Below are 11801 nucleotides of genomic sequence, written 5' to 3'. Positions count from 1 at the left end.
ATCCTAGCGCTCTACAGAAGGGCGGCCCAGTGTTTGGTGACCTCCTGCATTAGGTTAACAATCTGGATTTGGGCCCAGGGGGATCATGATCCCATGAAGAATGGGGAGCTGATTGTTAACGTCTAATCGTGGTAAAGCTGAGTGGCAGGGCTTACTTTGTCCTGGCTCCCCAGCCTTCTCCCCAAGCATCTCTTAAGCTGTCGAAGCCAATGGGTTTATGTGGCAGGCATTCATTCCTCACGAGCTCCAATTCAAGTGGCTGCGCACTGATTCAGGCTCAGATGTTTCTACACTTAGGGCTTGTAAAACAGTGAAAGAAAGATACAGATAACTCACAGAAAGCCTTCTGTTATAGACTAGAAAAAAGGATCTACTTGTTTCTCTACTGTAATAGGAGCCTTGAAAAGCCCAAATTAAGTGCAGAAAAAGGGTGAAATAAGAGCACTAAAAGCTTAATACTGCATGGAGTCCTGCAAACTTTTCCCAAGTGATATATATGCACCTAAAATTGTGGGTTAAATTCATTTCACCTGCCTTCCCAAATCAAGGTTGTTTAAAGACCTGCATGTCCCCCGAGCAGCACATGGCTTAAACATGTTTGCTCTCCCACTGGGCATGCACAAGTGGGTGACCTTTTGACTTCAGAAGGCTGCAAACTCCACCCTCACAATATGCCTGTATCCTGGTTAAACCTGTGCAGAATTTCCATCCTGCACCTTTTCCCAATCACCTTTCCCCAGGCTCCCCACGTCTCACTCCACCCTGATGTTTTATTCCTAAGCCTTCCGGGAGGCAGTTTCCAGGCTTCTTTTCCTGTCTCTCTTTGCTGCAAACCTCGGCATTTCAGCATTTTGACTTGCTGAGCGTCAGGCAAAATGGACCTGGTTTGGTAACAGGGTTCAAACTCAGTAGAAAGGTTTTGCTTCTCTATGGCTGGAAAAAACAAAAGAGCCACGACTTTCCTAAGCTGTCATTTTTGAGGGAACTACTAGTAAAAATTTTTGCTTAAGGTCAAAATCTGGGGAGAAACTAGGAAAAGAGGTGGTCGTCTTCTGTCTGGTTTTCCAAGAATTCATCTAAGTGGCTGAGCCAGACATATCTTGGAACTCAAAGTCCTAGCCTAGTTAGTGATCTCATAATGAACCCAGGGCCTAAGGAAAGCGAGCTATGCTTTAAAAAAAAAAAAATTGAGTTGGCGAGTAGGTAGGTTCGATGGGAGGGATGGGATGGTGTCAGCTCCCCACTGACTGGGAAAACCTCTCTGCTTTCTACTTTCCTTCTACTCTTTTGGATCAAATGTTTAGCCAGAGTTTGAGAGATGAGATTAGGGGAGAGAAGCTGAGCACAAGGCGACTCTCAACTCTACAGTCATCAGGCTAGACAGCTAAGACGGGTAGGGAAGGGAGGGAGAGAGAGGTGCCAGGTGACTTCCGCTTCCTTTAAGATGGAGGCAAGAAAGATGCGGGTTTCAGGCACTTGGTAAACTGAAAGCAAACTTCTTTATTGTACACAGTACAGAATATAACGCAGCTTGGCAGGATGCAAACAGCCCTGCGCAGGGGAAAAGTATTTCAAATCAACTGGCAGGTTAAAGCCTTTCTGCACTGTAGATTTTCCACACTCTGGAAAAGAAGCAAAAACAAAAAACCGAAAAACCCCAAATCATCAGGGAGGTGCATGAGTCCGATGGGAATGCAACGGTGACGCCGCCATCCTGTGTCCCGAGACCGCACGGGCCACGTGGCCATAGCGGGGGAGGGGAGCTCAGGCTACAGACGATTCTTTTCATACTTGCTAAGACAGCATAAATCCATCAAAAAAAAAAAAAAAAAAAAAAGCCCAACAAAACCCAAACCCAGATAAGAAAGGAAAAAAAAAAATCCTATACAGCATTTACAACAAATTAACCTCTAGCCAGCTTGGGGTAAAATATGCATCTATGTATAGACTATGTGTAGGTTAGAAAGCTATAAATACCATTTGGAAAGAGTCCTTTGATTAGAATACAATGCTAATTAAGGCCCAAGCTACAGGCGCAATACCTTTGTGGGCTAATTAGCTTCCAAGAGGGAAACCTTGTATTTCCACAGCGATGAAATACACTCCTTATCTGTGACCCTCTTCACAAATGTGCTCCTGGTCACCTGGGGAACTGTTTGAGACTACAGAGCGTTCCATCAATAGAAAAACAAAGCCCTGTCCTTTGTGTATGAAGAGTAGCATGATCATCGTTTCTGTGCTGTGTCAAGGGAAGCACAGAACTCTCAACAGCAGGCAGCAAGGTGCTACCACTTTCTAATGCCTTTTCCTCTTTGAGCTTTCATGTAGCTTTAGCTGGGTGGTTTAAAACATTTCCAATAAAATCCAGCGATCAGAGAACTCTTTTGTAAAGTGGCAGAAAACTAAGGCGCTAGTACAGTTTTACCTGTTAGTGTCGCGCATACGTCTCAAACCCTATTGAATCATATGCAGGGTTTAAAGTCCAAGGATTTAAAGAAAAAGGAAAAACAAAACTGGATGAAATGGAAATTGTCATCAGTCATGCCCAGGGAAGACTCCCTAGGGTTTCCATCAGGTGACCAGGTTTCAAATGGACATGACATGTATTATGCACATATGCTTTCCAGAGAGGGCATGGGAGGGAACATGGGGACTATACACATAGAATCTAAACGGTGTGTCCAGGCTGCCCTGCACACCTCAAAAATGTACAACTCAGGTGCAAATGTTCCGTCAGGCTGTCTGGTGCAGAAAGCACAAAGCAGGCAATAAAGAGGGCTTGTACTCAGCCAAGGGGACGCCCCCAGCAAAGCCCCTTTCAAGCTGCAGCGTCTTCAGAAGTCGGCACTGCCCTGTTTAAAGGACACAGTGCACAGTTACCAAAAGGTTTGTTTTTTTTGCTTTAAATACCAAAACTACAAAAATCAGTTTATAAACTGGTTTTCCAAAACAAAACAATCCCCCGAATCAAAGCAAAACAAAATACTGTCAAAAGTGTTAATCACTTTCTCCTAAAATTAAAGCCATCCACACACAGCCATGTGACTGGGAAGAGAGAGGGGGCTTGCTCTACTTGGTGACCACATGGCCAGAAGGTTCCCAAGAGTAGCAATGGTTTATTTGAGAACCATGGAGTGGGTAACAGCTATTCATCCTTTTCCCCTTCTTTCTAGACCAAGGGGAAACATTTCAGTGAGCTGCAAGAGCTGTCCAAGTTTTAAGGTAATACTTGGCAACCCTTCATGGTTTGAGCCTCCCCAACTTAGCTTACCTTCTGTTCTATGGGTTTTGTGACTCACTTTTTCAATAAATTGTGCAAATCAGAGCCCTTCTACATAAAGGCATTTAGTAGTCCTTGATCAATGCAGATTGTCACATACTCTGTCCTGGTTTGCGGGTACCAACCTGAACAAGGTATTGCTTTGCATATATATTGTCCATGGGAAGGAGGCTCCATTTCAATCGCTTCCCAGAAACCTTGTCAGGATCAAGAGCTGAGGCACCAGCCTTTGGGTGGTTTTCTGCTCCTCCCTGTTCCCACTCCCCCACCAAAGTTTCTGTCCTTAAGGGTGCCAATCCGGAGACAGATTGGATTCTCTGTCTCCGGAGACAGATAATACTCAAAGGGCAAGCTCTAGGAACAGCCAGAAACACAAACAAAACCACTGTTCTCATTTGCCTGAATGGGAACTGCTAGCTCTAGGGTTTGGCCGCTCAGCTGCTCAGAAACTTAGTAAGCAAAGCCTTCGGCGTAGGGGAGGCTGCCACAGCGGTCCACATCCAGGAGGTAAGCAGGGTTGTCCTCAAAGTGGGTCAGTGGTAGGGTGTCCTCCTCGCTGAGGTGGCACTCAGACTCTGCCTTCAGGAACGGACGCTGGTTGTCGGGGAAGGCCATGGAGAAAAGGGCATCGGGGTCGCAGACAAACTTGTAGACGTATCGTTCCCCAGCCACCTAGAGAGAAAATGGACCTGATGAGGCCCAGCTGAAACAGGGCATGGGGTGTGGGCGCCAAGGGAAGGATGAGATATCTGTTAAGTCACCAAGCTCTTGGGCAGCCTGAGACCAAGAGGCTCAATGGTAGTTGATTATCCAAATCCTTCAATGTATTTTGATAAACCATGGGGACCTATTACCTGCTAAGTGTTTTGACACCACAGCTTAGCAGCTGAAAAGAGTATATGAATATCAAACTCAGGTTCTTCTTAAAAGAACATCCTTACTGCTAAAATCAGTCTAGAAACAACAGTTATGCTGAGGTTGGTGTTATGAGATATAAGGATCGAAAGATGCAGGAGTCAGCCCATGTGTTCAGTTTCCTCAAGTTTACAGTCTTCACAGGACAGCTTTGTTGTCCCACAGGGCTAGGAATTCAGAAGCTATGTGGGAATGTATAAGCTTGTTCCAAAACCAAATAGAACTGCTTTTTGGCTTACCTGCAGTTAAAAATGACTAATGCCATGGTTTTGCTACATTGAAGGAACTGCAAACTACCTTTATATGAATTTTATGCATTATAACATTACTTGAACCAGCTAGTCTTGATTAAGGATGGCAGGTGTATACAATCACTCATTCCTATTTGGGTTTTTTAAAAGCCAGTTTACTGTTAAATCTCTGGTTCCCCAGCCAGAGTCAGTTCACATGTGGAAGAGCTAGGCAGGAGGATACAGTGATGATAATACTAGCTCCGAAAGTCGAGTTTCGGCCAGCTTCCGGCCCTGGCTTGGTCACTAACGAGTTTCAATCTTTATGAATCTGTTTTCCCTTTCAAAACCTAAGGGTATGGAACTAATGCTTTTCTGAGTCCCTCCGCAGATCAGTATTCTACCACTCCTCTTTTATTTAGTTCTCATTTACTCATAGGTCACATAATAAAGCAATGATCTCTTACACTGGATAGCAAGTTACTATTTTTAGGACATTTTCACATATATATTACCCCTTTGAGATTAGATCAAGAATTATTAGCTACACTTTCATTGGAAACAGGCTTTGGAAGGTTGACTTTCCTTAAACCATAAATAAATGGGAGTGTTGGGATCTGAGCCCACCCAAGTCTCATTCCCATGCCTTCCTCTGTACTATTTTTTGCTTAATTCTCAGAGTTCTCTTCTTAGAAAACCTAGGGACAAGTTCATAGGCGCAATTCATTGCCGTTAGTTCAAGTTAACTGTCTTGGTTACATTCCCTTGGATTGGATCTGTAGTTGGGAATCACAAAGCCAGTGATTTCTTTTCTAATGGCCCTCCTTCCTAAGTTTAGAATTCTACCTGATAGTGTTAACACTGAATGGGGAGTGTGTGTGAAGCTTGCAGTGGGGAAAGGGGTAGTGACTGCTAATGGGTTCAGGGTTTCTTTTTAGGGTGATAAATTGTTCTAATGGGCTTCCCTGGTGGCTTAGTGGTCAGGAATCTGCCTGCCAGTGCAGGAGACATGGGTTCAATCCCTTATCTGGGAAGATCCCCTGAAGAAGGAAATGGCAACCCACTCCAGTATTCTTGTATGGAAAACCATATGGACAGAGGAGCCTGGTGGGCTACAGTCCATGGGGTTGCAGAGTTAGACACGACTTAGCAACTGAACAACAACAAAATGTTCTAAAACTGATTGTGAATGACAGTTGTACTACTCTGCATACGTATTAAAACCCCACTGAATTGTACCTTTAAAAAAGGGGGGGGAGGGAATAGGTAGGGTGGGGTGGTAACCCATTTTAGAGTATCTATTAACTATGCCAAGCGCTGAAGTCGAACCCTCAGTTTTGCCCCAAAGGAGCTGACATTCCTGTGGCAGATACTGACAAGCCAGGGAGTGATTTGCAATACAGAGAGTAGGAAAGTGATGGAGATGAACGCAGGTGCTCTCAGAAGCAGATGGGACCATGTAACTCGGTTTGAAAACTTCAGGTTCTTAGAGTAAAGAGGTGATTGAGAAAACAAGCAGGGGCTGGCCAGGCCAGGTAAGGAAGGTGTTAGGAATGTTCTTAAGTAGAATGGTAGTTTAATAGGTGTTTTTTCATTTTATAATATGTTTGATAACTTACATGACTGATAGTGTTTGTTTACCAAACAATACATATTAAGAGAAAGATGGCTGTGGTAGTGGAAGCAGACAAGTGCAAGTGAGGAAATGAGGGTTAGATGGTGCCTTAGAGCCTGTATGAAGCATTAAAGTCTGAGTTTTATCCAGAAGACCATCCATGAAGTTTTAATAATTCAAGGAGACGAGAGGAATATGGGGTCACATTACCACCTGCCTATAAGAAGATAAGCCTGGCTTTTAGCACAAGTTCTCAGCAACAATGACCATATAATTCTGAGTGGATCTACCATGTAAAGACTGCCTAAATGTATAAATGCTAGAATCTGGGTAACAGCACAGAATGATATCTGGTTAAGAAAAACCAAAGATTTGCCATCTTCATCTTCTGCTTATACATGGCTTTTAAGATTTTGGTCTTTCACCACCTATCACAATAAGGATTTTGTTCTGGCTTCCTCAAAATATGCTTCATCCTTTATTCTGCAACTTGGTATCAGGCGATTCTGCTGCCATTTTGCAAATCTTGGGTTTTTAACTTGTAGTTTCTAGTTTTTGAAAAAGATTTTCTTACTCCTAACACTTAAAAGAGTATTAAACCAACATATTTGGAGGTCTTGGTGTCTTAACAACTAAAGACCTCAACTAAGCTCTTGTGGGAGCAGAGACCTTTAAGTCGATTCTCTCCCTGGCTCCTTTATGGATATAATAGTTGGCCTAAGTATCGACAATTAAAAAATTTTTTTCTTTGGCTGCACTGGGTCTCTTGCTGTATGCAGGCTTTTTCTAGTTGCAGCAGGGTGGGGGGCAGGGGCTACTCATTGTGGTGGCTTCTCATTCCTGCAAAGCATGGGCTCTATAGATGGAAGGGCTTAGTTGCTCCACAGCATGTGGAATCTTCCTGAATCAGGGATCGAGCCCTTGTCCCCTGCATTGGCAGGTGGATTCTTAGCCACTGGACACCAGGGAAGTCCTATCTGGACATTTCCGTGAGTAGAGACAGTTTAAATAAAGCAGAGGAGGCTAATTTTCCTACAGTCTTCCGCAACCTCCAGTTTCCAGATACCCAAGAGTGTTAAAGGTGCTCTTTGTATCTCATTTTAACTCATTTTTCCCAGATTTTTCCTACCACAGAATCACGAAGCTAACATTTCCTCGAAGCCATTAGTCTTATTATAGAAGCCCTGGGCATTTTCTCTGAGAGTGCTCTTTAATTGTCTCATAATTGTTCACCTTCTGCATGATGCCCTTTTCATAGTAATAGCGTAGAGATCGGCTGAGCTTGTCATAGTTCATGGCTGGCCGGTTCTTCTGAATGCCCCAACGCCGAGCGACCTGAAGAGACAGGAAAGCAATGGAAACTCATTCCCTGGGTCTAGTGGGTTTCCTCCCAATCCCAGGGGAGTGGTCTAGAACACAACTGCTCTGGTCAGTGATCCATTTCTCTGACCTGAATGGAAAAGCACTTAATTCCCTTAAGACCAACATTCAACAAAGGTGATGATTTAGTCATGGATGCTAAGAGGTGAGACCTAGAAGTGGAAGAATCCTAGCATTTTAAGATTGCAGAGGGCTTGGCTAGCATCCCAGAGGAAGCAGGCTCTCTACTGTTTCTCCACATATGAATTATTGACCAATACCCATAGACCATTAACATGTTGCCATTAAGTGCTATGGTTTCTGTAGCAGTCAATAAGGAATAATTAGAATGGTCATTCCTGAAACATTAGAAACACACTAGTGAGTTGCTAATGGGCCAGCAGAGCTAAAGTTCAATTCTAATAAGATTGGAGAGGGGCTGGGAGATGTTTACGTATTGCAGTTCATGGAGAAAAAGGGAATCAGATCATTTCAGCCTGCTGCCATCCAATCCCCTGCTCCCAGTGGACTTGCAGAATGGACATTAAAACATGTAGCACCATTATCCATTTAATGAAAAATTAACATGGTTTCCCAAACAGTTGTGAAGTGCATTATATCTAACCCGATCCACCTGAGGTGCAGTGATGGGGGGATGTAATTGGAACTCTGGGCAAAGAAGCCTTAAAGCAAGAAAACTTACTAGTAGAGTTCAGCAATACAGTCAAGCAATTCTGCTCAAGTATCTCAACATCCCAAACCCTATCATATAAGGATGACTGTCCAGGTAGAATAACCTTGGAAATATGAGGCCTTTAAATGCATGCAAACCAGCAATCATATTTGGAACATTCTGGGTCAGTTTTAGAAACTTAACCAAAATAACTACATTCCTTTAAAAAAGAAAAAAAAGGTAAACATGGAATAAGTAGGGAGACTGCAAATGAAAAAGTGGATCATAAAGCCACATTTCACTTAAAGTATTATTCAAAAGTATCTGGGGTAGACTGAAGGCAACATCTCAACTTAGGATTCAAGATGATCTTTAATAAATATCAGAAATGATCTGATAAGGAAGAAATGCATCTGTCCTAATTATATTACAAAAATTCAACAGTCACGATCCCACTTTCCCTTGTAAGAAACTACGTGAAAGTTAAATTTCCATTCATTTGCTTTGTGCCCCACGGTACATGATACCCTGGTTCTCCGCCTTTCTCCACATTGCACCCTTTCAACTCTTTGAAATGACCAAGGCAAAATTAAGCAAAAACACATCCCCTGTTTAGAGAAAAACAGTTTAAACCAATAGAAAGAGTGGTAAGAAAGAAAACCTGGTAAATCAATACATGTCCTTTTTTTTTTCCCTCAAAACAAATAACGCCATGAAGGTATTATTGAACTGCTATTGGCCACAAGTGATGCAGGAGCCCTTAAGAGGCCCATCCTCATCATTTCACTGTATTGCAGTGGTGGAAAACTGCTGTTGCTAAGTCACTGCAGTCGTGTCCGACTCTGTGCGACCCCATGGACAGCAGCCCACCAGGCTCCTCTGTCCACGGGATTCCCTAGGCAAGAATACTGGAGTGGGTTGCCATTTCCTTTTCCCGAGGTGGAAAACAATTCTTGACTATTTAACTTCAGCTGTGACCTTTTTTTGATGTCACTTGCATATGCAGTAGCTTACTGGAGAGAGGTTTTATATATCCGTAGACTTCAAAGCAGCTCTGGTAGCCATAGTTACTGACTCATCCTCTTGGGCCAGGGCCCTGTGATTCAGTAGCCCTCACCGGGGCTGCTCCTAATGCAGTAATCATGATGCGGCGCAACTGCAGAGCAGCTGGGAATAACGGCTGCCCCATTTTTGGGGGGGGTGGAGGGAGCAGGCAATAGCTCGCTGTGCCAGCTCCTTCTTTCCTTCATCTTTCACATTTGTTACTTTGACAGCATCTTGAGGATGGAGGCCGAAGGAGTTAAAAACAAAACAAAAACCAAAACTCACATCTTTCTTCCTCTCTTTGTAAGAGCGCAGCCACAGCAGCACAGGGAGCGGCTCTTTCTAAGCAGCACGTCCTTTTAAACCTCCCCATGGCATCAGTTATCTGCCACATGTTCAACAAACAACCCTACCCCCCAAAATATTCATTAATGCAGATTCACAGTTAAAATGGCTCCAGATTAAAGCCGAGTCAGTCGTAATTGAGAGGGTGCTAAGCTGGATGACTATCAAAAGACATTTGATTAGGGGGCCTGCCAAAACGCAGTTCTAAAACCACAATTTCCATGCACAGTGTAATGGATATTATGGATAATTACCCAGAGTGCACTACTCAGCCACACAGCTGCCTACAATTACGTCCCAAACAGCTTCCTCCTCCGCTTCACCCTTCAAGCTCCCTCCATGACAACTTCTTACAGCTTTTCTCGAGGAGTTGGTATCTTCCTGACACTACCAAGAGGAGGGCCCGCCAAGTTATACAAGGATTAGAGAGTGGGGGGAAAAAATGCTGCATGTCCTGGGGCCAAAGCTCACACTGGAACAGAGCTGATCCTGGGGTTGAGGGAATGGAACATTCAGAGTTCATGGAATGCTCGGGGATTTCAAGCTGCGGTGGCAAGAAGTACTTTCTGAAGAAACAGAGCTGTTTAATCAGCTGACAGAGGTGCAAGGCCACAGGAGACTCCCCTGTGACTGGGCAGCTTGGCATTTATGTGAGCATTCTGGATTAGCATTAATTTCTTTAAGAAAGCTGGGGCCCTTTGCCATCTGTTCATCATTTTCTTTACCATTGGTCGGAGAGCAACAGATTCAATAACGGCTTTACAAAGGGTCATAACCAGGTTTACCTGCAGCTGTACAGCCTCTGCTGAGGCCCAAGGCAGTGGCAACAAAGTCATAAGAGCTCCTTTTTGTGAAATGAGATAAATCAAAAAGGGCTGCTCACATGACAGACTTGACTTTCAAAAAGCCTCAGTGAGTCTGGGCGACATGCTTTCCTCAAGTCTCATACAAACCAGGCCACGTTATGAGGAAAAGAATGTGGGGTGGATGCCTTTCACTGTGGCCGGAAACACGGCTCCATTTCTACACGACTTGGCCAAAAGACACCCTCAGGAGAACACAGCAGTACCAAACTTTGGCTCTGAGGACAGAACAAGTCTTAACAGAAATTGTGTATGTATATACACATGTATATCTTAATGGCCTTTAATGAAACCTGCCTTCCTCTACCAGTCAGGATTCTCCATAAGCCTCCATTATTCACACATTCTCCTTTGCTCATCTTAACTTTCAGGCCATTTTCTTCCTCCAAATTTCCTGCTATCAGCCCCCATGTCCACCTGTCCCCTTGGGTGTACTAAAGTGAGCCCTGGAACTGATTGAACAACATCTACAACTGCAGTTCCTGTTCAGAAGCCTTCGAGAGCATTGTTCTCATTCCAGTCACACCAACCCAAAGATATCTTTTTGTTCTTCTGGCTTAACGTGTAACGCTGAAGTCTATGCTACCAAAAGAAGCATATGTCAGACTTTCAGGGAAGTTATTTCTTTCCCATTTCTAATCTCTAGATTCTAAATCAAACAAAAATCAACCTCTTTGAAATAATGGCAAGCCCAGAGCCTGATTTAATTTGCTTTGTGATATTTAGGAAAGGGGAGATTCTATGATGTATCCTCTCCTTTGAAGAAATGGCATTGGTTCTGTCCACTGGCCTTTCTGTCAATCTGGGCAAAAAGATGGTAACAATGTTTTTCACTATTAACAAAATAAGGGAGGTTTTTTCTATTAACAAAATAAGGAAGGTTTGTTATCTCATTGTGATACTTTAAAAAAGAGACAGTAAGAGCTTGATGACATTAACTTTTGTGTTTTTGCTGTGCTGGGTCTTCATTGCTGCGCCAGTTTTTTCTCTAGCTGAGGTGAGCAGGGGCTACTCTAGTTACAGTGCTTAGACTTCTCACTGCGGGGGCTTCTCTTTTGCAGAGCACAGGCTCTAGAGTTTTCGGGCTTCAGTAGTTTTGGCCTGTGGGCTCAGTAGTTATGGCTGACTCTCGAGCACAGGCTCAGTACTTGTGATGCAGAGCTTAGTTGCTCTGTGGCATGTAGGGATTTCCCAGACCAGGTATTGAACCTGTGTCTCCTGCATTGGCAGGTGGATTCGTTACCACTGAGCCACCAGGGAAGCTTCTGTGATATTACAATTTAAAAAAAAAAAACAAAAAAACCCACTAGGTTTCTGAGATCGAGATTGACTCATCTCTGATAATATTATTTCTCTAGAGCCATTTTTTTTTCCATTTATTTTTATTAGTTGGATGCTAATTACTTTACAATATTGTAGTGGTTTTTGCCATACATTGACATGAATCAGCCATGGATTTACATGTGTTCTCCATCCT

The 11801-nt window shown here is 43.5% G+C and overlaps 1 protein-coding gene across 3 annotated transcripts in view; it reads right to left on the bottom strand.

Annotated features, from left to right (window-relative positions):
* Positions 1–1480: 1480 nt before the first annotated feature.
* ETV5 (ETS variant transcription factor 5) overlaps positions 1481–11801 on the bottom strand; it is a 57349-nt gene continuing 47028 nt past the window's right edge. For 2 of the 3 annotated variants that reach the window (XM_065943033.1, XM_065943034.1), the window contains exons 12-13: positions 7274–7375; positions 1481–3952 (exon numbers count right to left, since the gene is read on the bottom strand). In XM_065943033.1, the coding sequence (XP_065799105.1) occupies positions 3731–3952; positions 7274–7375 (324 nt within the window). In that variant the 3' untranslated portion in view covers positions 1481–3730. The remainder of the gene's footprint in view (positions 3953–7273; positions 7376–11801) is intronic. The other variant, XM_065943035.1, reaches the window with a different exon arrangement.

This window comes from Muntiacus reevesi, chromosome 8 (genome assembly GCF_963930625.1).
Source record: "Muntiacus reevesi chromosome 8, mMunRee1.1, whole genome shotgun sequence".
In the NCBI taxonomy this organism is placed as follows: domain Eukaryota; kingdom Metazoa; phylum Chordata; class Mammalia; order Artiodactyla; family Cervidae; genus Muntiacus; species Muntiacus reevesi.
The sequence above is the reverse complement of the archived record's forward strand: the minus strand, read 5'-3'. Positions and strand labels throughout refer to the sequence as shown.